At 39.3% G+C, this 16099-nt stretch overlaps 1 protein-coding gene and 1 pseudogene across 1 annotated transcript in view; both read right to left on the reverse strand.

Moving 5' to 3' along the window:
• Window positions 1-16099, reverse strand: part of HEPHL1 (hephaestin like 1) — an 88223-nt gene that overhangs the window by 29517 nt on the left and 42607 nt on the right. The window contains exon 10 of the mRNA XM_059929401.1: window positions 13718-13868. Coding sequence (XP_059785384.1) covers window positions 13718-13868 — 151 coding nt within the window. The remainder of the gene's footprint in view (window positions 1-13717; window positions 13869-16099) is intronic.
• On the reverse strand, window positions 6977-8073 carry LOC132369727 (induced myeloid leukemia cell differentiation protein Mcl-1 homolog; annotated as a pseudogene).

Raw genomic sequence — 16099 nt, forward strand, 5'->3', positions numbered from 1 at the left:
TGTTGGCCATCTGCATTTCCTCTTTGGAAACGTGTCTACTCAGTTCTTCTGCCCATTTTTAATCAGGTTGTTTGTTTCCTTGATTTTGAGTTGTACAAGCTGTTTATATATGTTGGCTATTAATCCCTTATCAGGCATATCATTTGCAAATAGTTTCTCCCATTCAGTAGGTTGTCTTTTCATTTTATTGATGGCTTCCTTTGCTGTGCAAAAGCTTTTACGTTTAGTTAGATCCAATTTGTTTAGTTTTTCTTTTATTTCCTTTGATTTAGGAGGCAGATCCAAAAAACTATTGTTGGGATTTATGTCAAAGAGTGTTCTGCCAATGTTTTTCTCTAGGAGTTTCATTGTATCCAGTCTTACATTTAGATCTTTAATCTATCTTAATTTTATTTTCATATATGGTGTTATAGAATGTTCTAATTTCATTCCTTTACATGTAGCTGTCCAGTTTTCCCAGAACCACTTATTGAAGAGACTGTCTTCTCTCCATTGTATATTCTTGCCTCTTTTGTCATAGACTAATTGACCATAAGTGCGTGGTTTCATTTCTGGGCTCACTATTCTCTTCTGTGGATCTATGTGTCTGTTTTTGTGCCAGTACCAAAATGTTTTGATTACCATAGCTTTGTATATTGTCTGAAGTCAGGGAGCATGAATCCTCCAGTCCTGTTCTTTCTTGAGATTGTCTTGGCTATTTGGGGTCTTTTGTGTTTCCATACAAAATTTAAAATTATTTGTTCTATGCTCAACATCACTAATTATTAGAGAAATGCAAACCAAAACTACAATGAGATATCACCACACACTGGTCAGAATGGCCATCATCAAAAAAATCTACCAATAATAAATGCTGGAGAGGATGTGAAGAAAAGGGAACCCTCCTACACTGTTGGTGGAAATATAAATTGGTACAGCCACTATGGAGAACAGTATGGAGGTTCCTTAAAAAACTAAAAATAGAGCTACCATATGACCCAGCAATGTGACTCCTGGGCATATATCTGGAGAAAACCATAATTCAAATAGATACATGCACCCCAAAGTTCATTGAAGCACTATTTACAACAGCCAGGTCATGGAAACAACTTAAATGTCCATTGACAGATGAATGGATGAAGAAGATGTGGTACATGTATACAATGGAATATTACTCAGCCATAAAAAAGAAGGAAATAATGCCATTTGCAGTGACATGGATGGACCTAGATATTGTCTTACTGAGTAAAGTATGTCAGACAAAGACAAATACATGATTTCACTTATATGTGGAATCTAAAAAAATGGTACAAATGAACCTATTTACAAAACAGAAATAGAGTCACAGATGTAGAAAACAAACTTATGGTTACCAAGGTGGAAAGGGAGGAAGGGATAAATTGGGAGATTGGGATTGACATATACACACTACTATATATAAAATAGATAACTGATAAAAACGTACTGTGTAGCACAGGGAACTCTACTCAATACTCTGTAATGACCTATATGGGAATAGAATCTAAAAATAGTGGATATATGTATATGTATAATTGCTTCACTTTGCTGTACAGCAGAAACTAACACAACATTATAAATCAGCTATACTCTAATAAAAATTAATTTTTAAAATGTGATTAATTAAATTAGAATAAAAGAAAAAATAATAAAATTATTTGTTCTAGTTCTGTGAAAAATACCCTTGGTATTTTTATAGGGATTGCATTGAATCTGTAGATTGCCTTGAGCAGAATGGTCATTTTAACAATATTGATTCTTACTATCCAGGAATACAGTATCTTTCTATCTGTTTTTGTTGTCTTCAATTTCTTTCACCAGTGTCACAGTTTTCTGAGTTCAGGTCCTTTACCTCCTGGGGTAGGTTTATTCCTAGGTATTTTACTGTTTTTGATGTGATGGTAAATGAGATTGTTTCCTTGATTTCTTTTTCTTATAATGCATTGTTAGGGTGTATAAATACAACAGATTTCTATATATTAATTTTGTATTCTGCAACTTTACTGAATTCATTGATGAGTTCTACTAGTTTTCTGGTGATGTCTTTAGGATTTTCTAAGTATAGTGTCGTGCCATCTGCAAACAATGACATTTTGACTTCTTCCTTTCCAATTTGAATGCCTTTTATTTCTTTTCCTTCTCTGATTGCTGTGGCTAGGACTTCCAATATTTTATTGAATAAAAGTGGTGAGAGTGGGCATCATTGTCTTGTTCCTGATCTTAGAGGAAATGCTTTCAGCTTCTCACAATTGAGTATTGTGAATTGTGAATTGAGTGGAGCTGTCATATATGGCCTTTATTATGTTGAGATATGTTCCCTCTATGCCAACTTTCTGGAGAATTTTTATCATAAATGGGTGTTGAATTTTGTCAAAAGCTTTTTCTGCATCTATTGAGATGATCATATAGTTTTTACTCTTCAGTTTGTTAATGTGGTATATCACATCGATTGATTTGTGGATATTGAGAAATCTTTGCATCCCTGAGATAAATTCCACTTGATCATGGTGTATTATCCTTTTAATGTATTGTTGAATTCAGTTTGCTAATATTTTGTTGAGGATTTTTTCACCTATGTTCATCAGTGATATTGGCCTGTGATTTTCCTTTTTTGTGATGCCTTTTTCTGGTTTTGGTATCAAGGTGATGGTGGCCTCAGAGAATGAGTTCAGAAGTATTCTTTACTCTGAAGTTATTTTGAATAGTTTTAAAAGGTAGGTGTTAACTATTCTCTAAATGTTTGGTAGAATTCCCCTGTGAAGCCATCTGGTCCTGGACTTTTGTTTGTGGAGAGTTTTAAAATTACTGATTCAATTTCATTACTGGTAATTGGTCTGTTCATATTTTCTATTCTTCATTCAGTCCTGGGAGATTGTACATGTCTAAGAATTTGTCCATTTCTTCCAGGTTGTCCATTTTATTGGCATATAGTTGCTTGTAGTAGTCTCTTATGATCCTCTGTATTTCTATGGTATCTGCTGTAACTTCTCCTTTTTCATTTCTCATTTTATTGATTTGGGTTCCCTTTGGCTTTTTCTTGATGAGTCTGGCTAAAGTTTTATCAATTTTGTTTATTTTTTCAAAGAACCAACGTTTAGTTTCATTTATCTTTTCAATTTTGGGGGGTCTCTATTTCACTTATTTCTGCTCTTATCTTTATGATTTCTTGCCTTTTACTAACGTTGGGTTTTGTTAGTTCTTCATTCTCTATTTCCTTTAGGTGTAAATTTAGGTTGTTTTTTTGAGATTTTTCTTTTTTCCCGAGGTAAATTTTTATTGCTATAAACTCTCTTAGAACTGTTTTTGTTTTATCCCGTAGGTTTTGGATTATCATGTTTTCATTTGCATTTGTCTCTAGGTATTTTTTGATTTCCTCTTTGATCTCTTCAGTGATGCACTGGTTGTTTAGTAGCATATTGTTCAGCCTTCACATGTTGTGTTTTTTGCAGTTTTTTCTCATGGTTAATTTCTAGTTTTATAGAGTTGTCATCAGAAAAGGTGCTTGACGTGATTTCAATTTTCTTAAATTTAGGGAGGCTTGTTTAGTGGCCTAGCATGTAATCTAACCTGGAGAATGTTCCATTTGCAGTTGAAAAGAATGTGTATTCTACAGCTCTCGGATGGAATATTCCATATATATCTATTAAGTTCATATGATCTAATGTGTCATTTAAGGCCAGTGTTTCCTTATTGATTTTCTGTCTGGATGATCTGTCCATTGATGTAAGTGGGGTATTAAAGTCCTCTATTATTATTGTGTTACTGCTGATTTCTCCCTTTTGTGTCTGTTAGTATTTGCCTTATGCATTTAGGTGCTCTTATGTTGGGTGCATATATATTTACAATTATTATATCTTCTTCTTGTATTGATTCCTTTTCCATTATGGAGTGTCCTTCTTTGTCTTTTGTAACAGTCTTTAAAGTCTATTTTATCTGATGTAAATACTGCTAGCCTGGATTTCTTTTGATTTCCATTTGCTTGGAAAACCTTTTTCTATCCCCTCACTTTCAGTCTGTGTGTGTCTTTAGCTCTGAAGTGAGTCTCTTGTAAGCAGCATATAGATGAGTCTTTTTTAATCCAGTCATCCACCCTATGTTTTTTTTTTTTTGCATTTGAATAAATGATTTACTTTCATCTCAGGGAAAACAGGTAGTTAGGGAAACACACTACATTTTACAGCCCACATTAGTTTGTAGTTGGTCCTAACCCTTCCTGGCACAGCTGTCAACAGCATCAGCTGTTTTAACCAGAACCAAGGTGTTCACCCCCAATAGAATGTACACAGATGACACTAGAGGACTGCTGGGTTTTCCCTGAGAGAAGCATTAGACAGACAGAAGTTGCTGAGAGAGCCATCTTTCCAAGCAGCCCCTCCCTTTCCATTTTGGAGGATTTGCCTGAACTATGCAGCTAGTCAGCACTTAAAACATGTGCCTCTTCTCCCTAAAGAATCACCCACCCTGCCCCAAAGCACTTGGGCTCCCTAAGCCCTCACAGCCTCTGACCGAAAATAGCAATTGAAGATTCTCATCTACATTTCACCAGTCACACCTAGTAAATTGGGAAGTGGGGCCCCTAAACTCCATCAATCTACAGCTCTGTGCTTATTTCCACAACTGGCTATGGGGAAACAGGCCTTTTTAGTCACCTCAACTAGATCTTAAGATTAATTAACTATATAAAGTGCTTTTAGGTCCTTAGAGATAGACATGATATAAATAGGTGGTTTATGATCAAGAATGATAAATACACAGATAAAAATAGCTCTAGCTAGATGATCTTAAGGCTTGGAGATGAGCGGGCAGGGCAACTGTTCCCTTATTACATTCTTAGTCATTTTATTCGTGCCTATTTTTGTCTGAAGTCCACATACTAAAGGTCAGGTTCAGAAGCTGAAGGTTTCAAAATGACCCTGGTTCCACTATAAAAGTTTTCTTCAGTTTACTAGTAGCTTTTATATAACTCTGAGGTTTAACAGAGCCCATCAATTTCTATAAGTTTAAGTGAGCATATTCAAATGCAAAAGAACCTAGAGAAAGTCACCTAAGATACCGTCCCCTCCTCTGAAAATCCCTAAGGGGATTTTGAAAATTTCTCCCCAAAGACAGGATTAAGCAACAACCAATAAGATACTAGTCCAAGGAAAAGGGACTCTTCTCACCTCATCACTGTTACTGTCAGCACCCATTGTACTGCCACCTCCTAAGGATAAAATTCAAGAAGGATGAAGGTCTGTGGACTCCTTGGGTGGTCACTTAGGTTCCTAGTGCCAAAAACTAAAAGGGCTAGTATGAGTTCAGGGATGGCAAGGTAAATTTGTAAGAACTATAAATATCTGTAGAGGGAGCTGAACAAGCAGCAAATATTTCAAGGAAGGATAGGAAATAAACAGTAAGTTTGATAAAACATCAAGTCTAAAGTCTGTAGAGATGCCAATGCAAAAATTTGAAACAAAGTTTGAGAATCATTAATAGAAATGAAATAAGTATTCGTTTTATTAACTCACTAGGCTTAGACCTGTGTTTAACAAGCAAGCCTAGTAATAGCACCATGGTTAGACTATAGCCTGCTTTTCCAAGCCACCATTGTACAATTTATTAGCAAACAAGGGATCAAATGTCTCCCATCCACCCGATGTGATCTTTTTATACATACTCCTAATTAGTCCCATTTGGAACAGCTGAAAATCTTCTAGCAAAAGCTTTGAAGATGAGCTCATGAACTCAGTTTAAATTTCACCAGTTAAATTAAGTCAAATGGAAGGAACTCAAATGAGTAGTTGCCCAATCAGAGCCCATTATTTGCAAGTCATCAAACCGTGTGCCCCGTCCCCCAATAAAACCTTAAAACCTTGACTCAATTATTGAAAACCCACATGTAACAAAGTGAAAGGATTAATTTCCATTCCTCAATTTCTCAGTCCCAGGTTAAAAAACAAAAAACAAAAAACCCCAAACAGCTATTTAAGAAATACTTACCAAAATCAGATAGGAAAATTAAAGCCTGCATACTTATGAATCAGAATTGTTGTACTACAGCCAGGTTGCGTACAATTACATCAGTTGGTTCTGTATACAATCTAGAACTGACTAGCACAAAATTTAGAATAGAAAAGCTATAAGAAACAGGTTCCTAACTACAGAAGTTGTAAATTTCAAAAGTGTATGAAGAAACTAATGTAATTTCAGACTTTTCTCCCTTTACATTTCAAATAGATGTTCTGCAAAAATATATACAATTTTTACAGACGAATACAAGTTTTTGTCTTAAAAACAGAATATTCCAGATTTGTAATTGAGCCTTAAGTCAAGTATTCTTGGCCATCGCACTAGGCTAATAAACTAGGAATCACTCAAACCAAGCCAAAGTAGAACAGGTATAAACATCCTGGGCATTGGACTTCCTATTCAAGAAGCACATCTAGGAAAGCTAATTATAGAGGATAAAGCTTCCCTTCACACTCTGTTGTACAGTGTTGAGGCTTCTCGTCATAGGTTCTATTATTTGTAGCTTAAATCCATTTTACACATGCCGCTGGCATTGTTAGTGCTTCTATTTTAACACTATAGAAGCTAATGGATTCAGTGGGCATGTTTAATGAACTCTATGACTAGCCTGGCTACTGGCCACTTTCCTGTTCTAGGCAAGGTAATTAGTCTCTCCACCCTACCATCTTCACTAAATCTAAAAGTCCTCCTCCGTGGCCTCCCAAAGTTTGCTTGTTGCTGAAACTGAACTCTGCTTCTTTCACTTCTTTCAGACAGTGACTCTTCAAGGGGGACTACTTTTCCCATGTATTTATTCCTGTTAGCCATAAGCCTCCTGCCACTTGCTTTTCTCCATTGCTAGAGTAGAACTCTTGGAGGTTATGGCCTGCACAGCCTGAAGTCCACTTCATAAATACATCTGATTTCACAGCAGGCGTATGTGGCTTTGGTGGCTGGAGTTGGTTAAGAGACAATTATTGCACTTAAAAGTCTATCGTATTAGATACGCCAAACCAGCTCCTACTCCAGCAACACCTGCAAAAGCCAGCAGCACATTTCTGAGGCCATTTGCTAGGTCCTCTCCATGGAAGAAGTCCACAAACCCATCCCAGCCTCTTTGTTTGACTAGCCAGTCTCTTTTTGTCCTTACGAGAACATCTGTGATGCTTTCTGCTAATGGTTCGATGCAGCTTTCTTGGTTTATACTCTTCAAGTGTTTGGCCACAAAGGCACCAAAAGAAAGGAGAGTCACAATCCTGCCCCAATTTGTTACTCCGTCACTGAAAACATGGACCATCACTCGAGACAAAGATTTGACATCGTCTTCGTTTTTGATGTCCAGTTTCTGAAGCATGCCTTGGAAGGCCGTCTCGTGGCTGTGTTGCACACCGTCCCCGACCCGTGGCACGGTCTCTAACGCCTTCCAGCTGGCGGCCCCTGACCCGCCCAGTGGCTTCACGTCCTTGGCGCTGGTTGCCTGCTCCCGGAGGTATCGAGAGATAATCTCCAGGGACTGCCGGTACAACTCGTCCTCCTCCTCCTCTGCTGGGGGCAGCATCGAGGGGAGTGAGCCGTCCGTGCTGGGGCTGTTACTGGCCTCGCCGACCAACTCCAGCAAAGGCAGGACAGCCAGCCACTTCCCCAGAGGCTCTGGCTCCCACCTGTCCAGCTCGTCTTCAGGCTACATGATGGCATCGGAGGCCAAGGATTCCATCTCCTCAGGCGGCGAGGCACGGCGGGTGGGTGCGAAGAATAGCAGCCTGGCGGGGGTCGCGGTGATGTCGGGGCCCTCGGCGCCAATGGGTGAGGGCCGCGTGACCCTCCGGGCGTCGGGCGCGAGAGTGGCCGGGGAGGAGGGGGTGGAGGGGTGGAGGGGGGTGGAGGGGGTGGAGGGGGTGAGGTTGAGGGGTCGGGGGGCACCGTGCCATCTTCCCCTCCTCCTACCTCCCGCCGGGCCGTGGCCTCCTTTCCCGCAGCCAAAAGCTGCCTCCCCGGAGGAGAGGAGCCGCTGCTGCTACCTGGTCTCAATCCGGTCCCCCCCCAGTAGAGTTTGAGTCTGATTACTGTGTTTCTCTTGAGGCCGAGCATCTCAAACCGCCGCTTCCGCTTCCTGAGAAAAATGGGGGACGCCCCGACTCCTATCTTGAAGAGCGGAAGTAACAACTGAGAGAGGCGCTCCTAGATCATGGTTTTAGGGCCAGTCCACCCTATGTCTTTTGATTGGAGTATTTAGTCCATTAACATTTAAAATGATTATTGATAGATATGTACTTACTGCCATTTTGTTACTTGTATTCCAGTTGTTTATGTAGTTCTTCTTCTTTTAGTTTCTTCACTTGTGGTTTGATGATTTTCTTTAGTGGTACGTTTGTGTGTTCCTTTCTCTCTAGTTTTTGTGTATCTGTTGTAGGTTTTTGATTCGTGGTTACCATGGGATCATATATGATGACCTATATCTACTTGTTTTAAACTGATAGTCATTTAAGTTCAAACACATTCTGAAAGATCTACATGTTTTACTCCCCTCCCACACATTTTGTGTTTTTGATGTTATATTTTATATCTTCATGTTTCTTTCTTTACTGAGTACTGTAGTTATATTTGATACTACAATTTTTTTCTTTTAATCTTTGTACAAGCTTATTTAAGTGATTGAGCCTCAGCCTTTACCCTATATTTGCCTTTAGTAGTGGAATTTTTTCTTTCCTATAGATTCCTACTTCTTGTTACAGCCTTTTCTTTTCCACTTAGAGAAGAACCGTTAACATTTCTTTTAGACTAGGTTTAGTATCGATGAACTCCTTTAGTGTTTGCTTGTCTGAGAAGTTCTTTAACTCTCTTTCTATTTTAAATGATAATCTTGCTGGGTACAATATCCTAGGTTGCAGGTATTTCCCTTTCAGTACTTTGAATATATCATGCCACTCCCTTCTGTTCTGCAATGTTTCTGCAGAAATATCAGCTGATAGCCTTACAAGGGTTCGCTTGTATATGACTCTTTGTTTTTTGCTTGCTGCCTTTAGAATTTGCTCTTTAACTTTTGCCATTTTAATTATGACATGTCTTCGTGTGGGTCTGTTTGGCTTCATCTTGTCTGGGACACCCTGTGCTTCTTGTATCTGGATATCTGTTTTGGAAGTTTTCAGCCATAATTTCATCAAATACATTTTTGATCCTTTTCTGTCTCTCCTCCTTCTGGGACCCCTATAATGTGAATGTTGGTACATTTGATGTTGACCTAGAGACCCCTTAAACTGTTCTCACTTTTAAAATTTGTTTTTCTTTTTGCTGTTCTGAATGGGTGATTTCCTTTATTTTTTCTTCCAGATCACTTATGTGTTCTTTTGTATCACCTAGTCTGCTGTTAATTCCTTCTAGTGTGTTTTCATTTCAGTTATTTTATTCTTCATTTCTGACTGGTTCTTTTTTATATTTTCTAGTTTCTTGTTAAAATTCTCACTGTGTTCATATATTCTTTCCCCTAATTCAGCCAGCATTCTTATTACTATTGCTTTGAGCATTTTATCTGGTAATTTGTTTTATTAGTTGTGTTTTCAGGGGTTTTCTCTTGCTCTTTCAATTAAAACAAATTCCTTTGTTTTCTCATTTTGCTTAACTTTATCTGACTATGAAAGTAGGTGAAACAGTTACCTACTGTGATCTAGAAGGGGTGTCCTTATGTGGGAGCATTCTTTTACAGTCTGCATGTGCCCAGTGGTTTTTATGGGAGAGCTGGATCTGACATGAGCACAAGTTATGTCTTTCCCCAGGGTGTGCTGGCAGCTATCACCTTGGTAGGAGGTGGGGCTGGAGATAGATGGGCTAGGGCCAGAGCCAGGTGTGAGACAAGGTTTCCTCTCTGCTTAGTGGCTGTCACCACCCTATCAGGGGCAGGGACAGGTCCAAGTTGCTGGAGCAGAAGCCCTGAGAGTCAGGTCTGAGTTTGCTCCATCCCTTCAAGTGTGTGCTCTCCCTACTCCCAGCACTGGCACCCTCAGCTCAGAGGGGAGCTGTGCTGGAGCAAAAGGGGTTGGAGCAGGCACTTGGCATGGGTTGAGGCCCAGGCTGTGGCAGTTCAGCTGTACTCAGATATTGGGACTGCTTCTGGTGCACTGCCTATGTACGCACCAGAAATGGCTGCCACTGCCCTGCTCAGACACTGCTTCAGGTCTGGCCTCATTTGTGTCTCACAGCCAAGCTCTCTCCCCTTGGCCACAGTAGCTGTCACCCCAGTGGAGCTATGTCATGAAGCAAGCAGGCCTGTAGCAGTTGCTAGGTTCAGGCTGGGGCGCATGCCAGGGCAATCACAGGAAGCTGTCCAGCCGCCTATGCTGTTTCAATCTTCCCTCTCTGCCCTGTTTCAGGAGTAAGCAAACATGTGCATGCTGCTCGAGAGTGGAACCCAGGCTTCCTTCAGCCTTCCTATTAGTCCCACTGGCCCTTCAACCAGTCTAAGGGACTCATCTTCCTGGCATTGGACCCCAGGACTGAGGTGCACGACATGTGGCTCAAGACACTCACTCCCCAGGGAGGCAGGGAGGATCTCTGCCTATGTAATCTCCCTCTTCTTCTGAGTCCCCTCCCAGGGGCGCAGTTCCCTACCTGATTGATTCTCTTCCCTTCATACACATCCCATTAGATCTTTCTTTTCTCCTTGGTTGCATACGAGTCTTTCTACCAGGCTTCAGTTAGTTTTCAGTGAGAATTGTTCCACATGTAGATGTGTTTTTTTTGGTTTTTATTCATTCATGATATTTTATGCAAATGTAATTGTAGTCACTTCTTAAAATTATAGTTTATAAAGTCCATAGTCATGAAAGTGAGTTTCTATGAAATTGTAGTCACAAAAATACATGTCTACAGTTTTTATTTTTATTTAAATTATAATTATTCCTCTTTAGCTGTCAAGCCCAGTTTTTTTTCTTTTAACATCTTAATTGGAATATAATTGCTTTACAATGGTGTGTTAGTTTCTGCTTTATAACAAAGTGAATCAGTTATACATATACATATATCCCCATAGCTCTTCCCTCTTGCGTCTCCCTCCCTCCCACCCTCCCTATCCCACCCTTCTAGGTGGTCACAAAGCACCGAGCTGATCTCCCTGTGCTATGCAGCTGCTTCCCACTAGCTATCTATTTTACATTTGGTAGTGTATATATGTCCATGCCACTCTCTCACTTTGCCCCAGCTTACCCTTACCCCTCCCCATATCCTCAAGTCCATCCACTAGTAGGTCTGCATCTTTATTCCCGTCTTGCCCTTAGGTTCTTCATGACCTTTTTTTTTTTTTCTTAGATTCCATATTTATGTGTTAGCATACAGTTTTTGTTTTTCTCTTTCTGACTTACTTCACTCTATATGACAGATTCTAGGTCTATCCACCTGACTACAAATAACTAATTTTCATTTCTTTTTATGGCTGAGTAATATTCCATTGTATATATGTACTACCTCTTCTTTATCCATTCATCTGTTGATGGACACTTCGGTTGCTTCCATGTCCTGGCTATTGTAAATAGAGCTGCAATGTACATTGTGGTACGTGACTCTCTTTGAATTATGGTTTTCTCAGGGTATATGCCCAGCAGTGGGATTGCTGGGTCGTATGGTAGTTCTATTTTTACTTTTTTAAGGAACCTCCATACTGTTCTCCATAGTGGATGTATCAATTTACATTCCCACACACAGTGCAAGAGGGTTCCCTTTTCTCCACACCCTCTCCAGCATTTATTGTTTGTAGATTTTTCGATGATGCCCATTCTGAATGGTGTGAGATGATATCTCATTGTAGTTTTGCCTTGCATTTCTGTAATGGTTAATGATGTTGAGCATTCTTTCATGTGTTTGTTGGCAATCTGTATATCTTCTTTGGAGAAATGTCTATTTAGGTCTTCTGCCCACTTTTGGATTGAGTTGTTTGTTTTTTTCATATTGAGCTGCATGAGCTGCTTGTAAATTTTGGAGATTAATCCTTTGTCAGTTGCTTCATTTACAAATATTTTCTCCCATTCTGAGGGCTGTCTTTTCGTCTTGTTTATGGTTTCCTTTGCTGTGCAAAAGCTTTTAAGTTTCATTAGGTCCCATTTGTTTATTTTTGTTTTTATTTTCATTTCTGTATGAGGTGGGTCAAAAAAGATCTTGCTGTGATTTATGTCATAGAGTGTTCTGCCTATGTTTTCCTCTAAGAGTTTTAGAGTGTCTGGCCTTACATTTAGGTCTTTAATCCATTTTGAGTTTATTTTTGCATATTGTGTTAGGCAGTGTTGTAATTTCATTCTTTTACATGTAGCTGTCCAGTTTTCCCAGCACCACTTATTGAAGAGGCTGTCTTTTCTCCACTGTGTATTCTTGCCTCCTTTATCAAAGATAAGGTGACCATATGTGCATGGGTTTACCTCTGGGCTTTCTATCCTGTTCCATTGATCCATTTTTTTTTGTGCCAGTACCATACTGTCTTGATTACTGTAGCTTTGTAGTATAGTCTGAAGTCAGGGAGCCTGATTCCTCCAGCTCTGTTTTTCTTTCTCAAGATTGCTTTGGCTATTCAGGGTCTTTTTTGTTTCCATACCAATTGTGAAATTTTTTGTTCTAGTTCTGTGAAAAATGCCAGTGGTAGTTTGATAGGGATTGCCTTGAATCTGTAGATTGCTTTGGGTAGTAGAGTCATTTTCACAATGTTGATTCTTCCAATCCAAGAACGTGTATATCTCTCCATCTATTTGTATCATCTTTAATTTCCTTCATCAGTGTCTTATAATTTTCTGCGTACAGGTCTTTTGTCTCCTTAGATAGGTTTATTCCTAGATATTTTATTCTTTTTGTTGCAATGGTAAATGGGAGTGTTTTCTTAATTTCACTTTCAGATTTTTCATCATTAGTGTATAGGAATGCTAGAGATTTCTGTGCATTAATTTTTTTATCCTGCTACTTTACCAAATTCATTGATAAGCTCTAGTAGTTTTCTGGTAGCATCTTTAGGATTCTCTATGTATAGTATCATGTCATGTAGATGTGTTTTTGATGTGTTTGTGGGAGGAGATGAGTTCCACATCCTCCTACTCCACCATTTTGATCCCTTCCCTCTAGGCATTTTTGTTGACTCCACACTCTGGTGGCCATTTGAGTTTGGACTCTTGTGCATTACTCTGCCACCTTGGGTAATCTCTCCAAGACTAACAAGAATCCCATGTTACTCACACCAATTACAATGTGGGTTTTCTATTGTTAACAACTGATGTAAAAGAGACAGAGAAGGATAATTAACTAATTTCTCCTACATGAAGATCTTGGATAGGAATGGCTAATGTTTTACAAATTAACACTTTAGATAGTCATACATACAACTTGATAAGAGATGCCTTGCTGGATAATAATTATTTCCAATTATCACCTGGATTATCAGACTTAATGACATTATTGCAAACCCAAGCGAGGGCATTTTGTCAGTAATTTTCTACATTTATGATGTACTGTGATCTTTGCTAGTTCAAATTTTGTATTGCTTTATCTAAGGCTGATAAAGTGCTTTAGAAGTATTAATTAAGTTTCACATCTCTCGAGATAGGGAGGTTTCACCATACCTTGTGAGTCTGAAGCCATGAAATATTTTCATCATGACCAAGAACAATACCCAAGAAACCAAACTTAAGATAGTTAAAGCATTCCAAACATTTTCACTTCAAATGCAATTATGACTTTCCTTTACAGGAGGGAAAAACATTTTTCATACCATGCATTTGGTTGGACTTCACAAACTCTTTGTCATCCTTGTCAACACTGAAGGGACGCCAGGTAAACTTCTGAATATTTTCATCAAGATACCTGCTCAGATTCTCATCAAAGACTGTGAATAATAGGTAAAATTCCTTGTCTATTCCTTTCTATAGAGAAGAAAGAAATGAATGTATTAAAGTACAGCTTGGAGGACTTCTTAGCTCTACTTCACTTTCAAAGTTAACACAAAGTAACACAAAGTAAATTAGGGTCAATGTCAGCCATAGATTTACTAGGTCATTTTGTAAATCAGGTTTCTGATAAATTCATTCTACACCCAACAAATTCATCTTCCTCATTATATCCTTCTCCCTGTCCATGTGACCTCCTTAGAGGAAATAAGTCGTTGCTCAGAAGCTTTCCTTCCCTGTGGTACTCCTATTTTCAGGCTGGTCATCACTGTCTTATTTTCCTTACCCTAGACTCCAAGTCCTGGCCTTGGCCTCTCTCTCTCTGGCCTCGGCCTCTCTCTCTCTGGCCTCATCTCCATGTATCACCCCCTAACTTATTCCAGCTACCCTGGCCTTTTGCTCTTCTGTGAACACACCAACTTCATTCATGCCTCAGGGCCTTTGTGTGTGCTGTTCCCATTGTATAGAAGGTTCTCCTAGGTCTTGCCTGGCTCAATCCTTTATTCTGTTCCATTCCCTACACAGACATCACCTCCTCAGAGTGCCCTTCCCTGACCACCCTATACAAAACAGTCACTCATCTTCCATCCTGCCTGCAAACTCACTCACTTTACTTTACCACACTTTACTTTTCTTCATAGCACTTATCTCCACCTGAAATTATATTTTACTTATGCACTTATATTTTTTGATGTTGCCCAACTGCAATGTAGGCTTTGTGAGAGTAGGGAAGTTTTGGGTCCCTCTCTGTATCCCCAGCTCCAACAAAAATGACTGGAAAAGTAGGCGCTCAATAGGTGATTTTGAGTGAAATAATGAATTCACGTAACCCATGGACTTCGCTATGTTATGTTAATTTGAGTTGATATTCAGGGATTACTTCCCACTGTGTATATTCCTAATCCGTCTTTTTTGAGCCTGTCTGACCAAACAGCATCTTGAACTGCTGAAATCTACTTTTCTTTAAAGCTGAACCAGAGAGGTAACTGTATTTTCTGTCCCTCAACCATCTTCCCATCTCTAATGTGCTCCCTTCCAATCTACCCTTCATCCTGCTGCCTGCTCCAGAGGGATCCTCAGCAGTGCCATCTGATCATATCTCTCTACTTAATCTGGAGAATACAATCTAAACTCACAGTGATCAGTTCCTGCCTACCTGTTCAGCCTCATCTCTCAGCCCTTCCCTCCTGGCACGTGGACTGAAGTAAGGCCAAGATCCTTGCAGCAATCTGAATTTGCTATGTTCAGCAAGCCTCTGTCCTTTATGCGTGTACCCCCTCAACTTTGATGGTCTCCCACTGTAATCCAACTTCAAGGGTCAACTTAGCTGTCCCACCCCTGTGAAGCTTTAACTCTTCATTGAAGATAAGGGTATTCTTTGCTTTATGTTCTTACTATACCTTATGTACACTTACTGCTTTTATCACATGGTGTTTTAGAAGGCAATAATTTAAAATGATTGGCTATGGAAAGAAAAAATATAGGCTTAAAATTTTTCAAAATACAATATAAAAAATTGGGGGGGGGACAAGGGGTCAAATATATTTTAAAAGATCTTGGGTTCTAGTGCCATTCTACTTAAATGCTGTGAAAACTGGGACAAATGACTTGTCTTCTCTAAGCCTAATTCCCTCATTTGCAAACTGAGGATATAAGTAGTCCCTACTTCATGTTTTTTTGGAAGGTAAATTAGATACTATAGGTAAAACACTCAACACAACATCTGGCAAATACTAAGTACTCAATGTTAACTGTTATTAACTGTGATTGCAATTGTACACAAGATGAGAAGGAACCATTGAAAGGAGTTCAGTTGAAGAACCTCATCATCTGAGAGTTACTTGGAATGTAACTTGGTCTATAAAAGTGGGATATTAGCCCAGGAGAAGGTTAGAAGGTAGGTGATAGGACCCTGTGTAATGATTAATTTTATGTGCCAACTTGACTGGGCTATAGGGTGCCCAGATATTTGGTCAAACCTTATTCTAGCTGTTTCCATGAGGGTGTGCTTGGATGAGATTAACATTTGATTCAGTAGACTGAGTAAAGTAGATTGCCCTCCTTAATGTGGGTGGGCCTTATCCAATCAGTTGAAGGCCTTAGCAGAACAACAAAAAGTCTGACCCTCTCACAAGTAAATGGGGATTCCTCCTGCCTTTGAACTGGAACAACAGCTTTTTCCTGCCTTTGGACTCAAACTTAAACAC

Source organism: Balaenoptera ricei, chromosome 8 (genome assembly GCF_028023285.1).
Source record: "Balaenoptera ricei isolate mBalRic1 chromosome 8, mBalRic1.hap2, whole genome shotgun sequence".
In the NCBI taxonomy this organism is placed as follows: domain Eukaryota; kingdom Metazoa; phylum Chordata; class Mammalia; order Artiodactyla; family Balaenopteridae; genus Balaenoptera; species Balaenoptera ricei.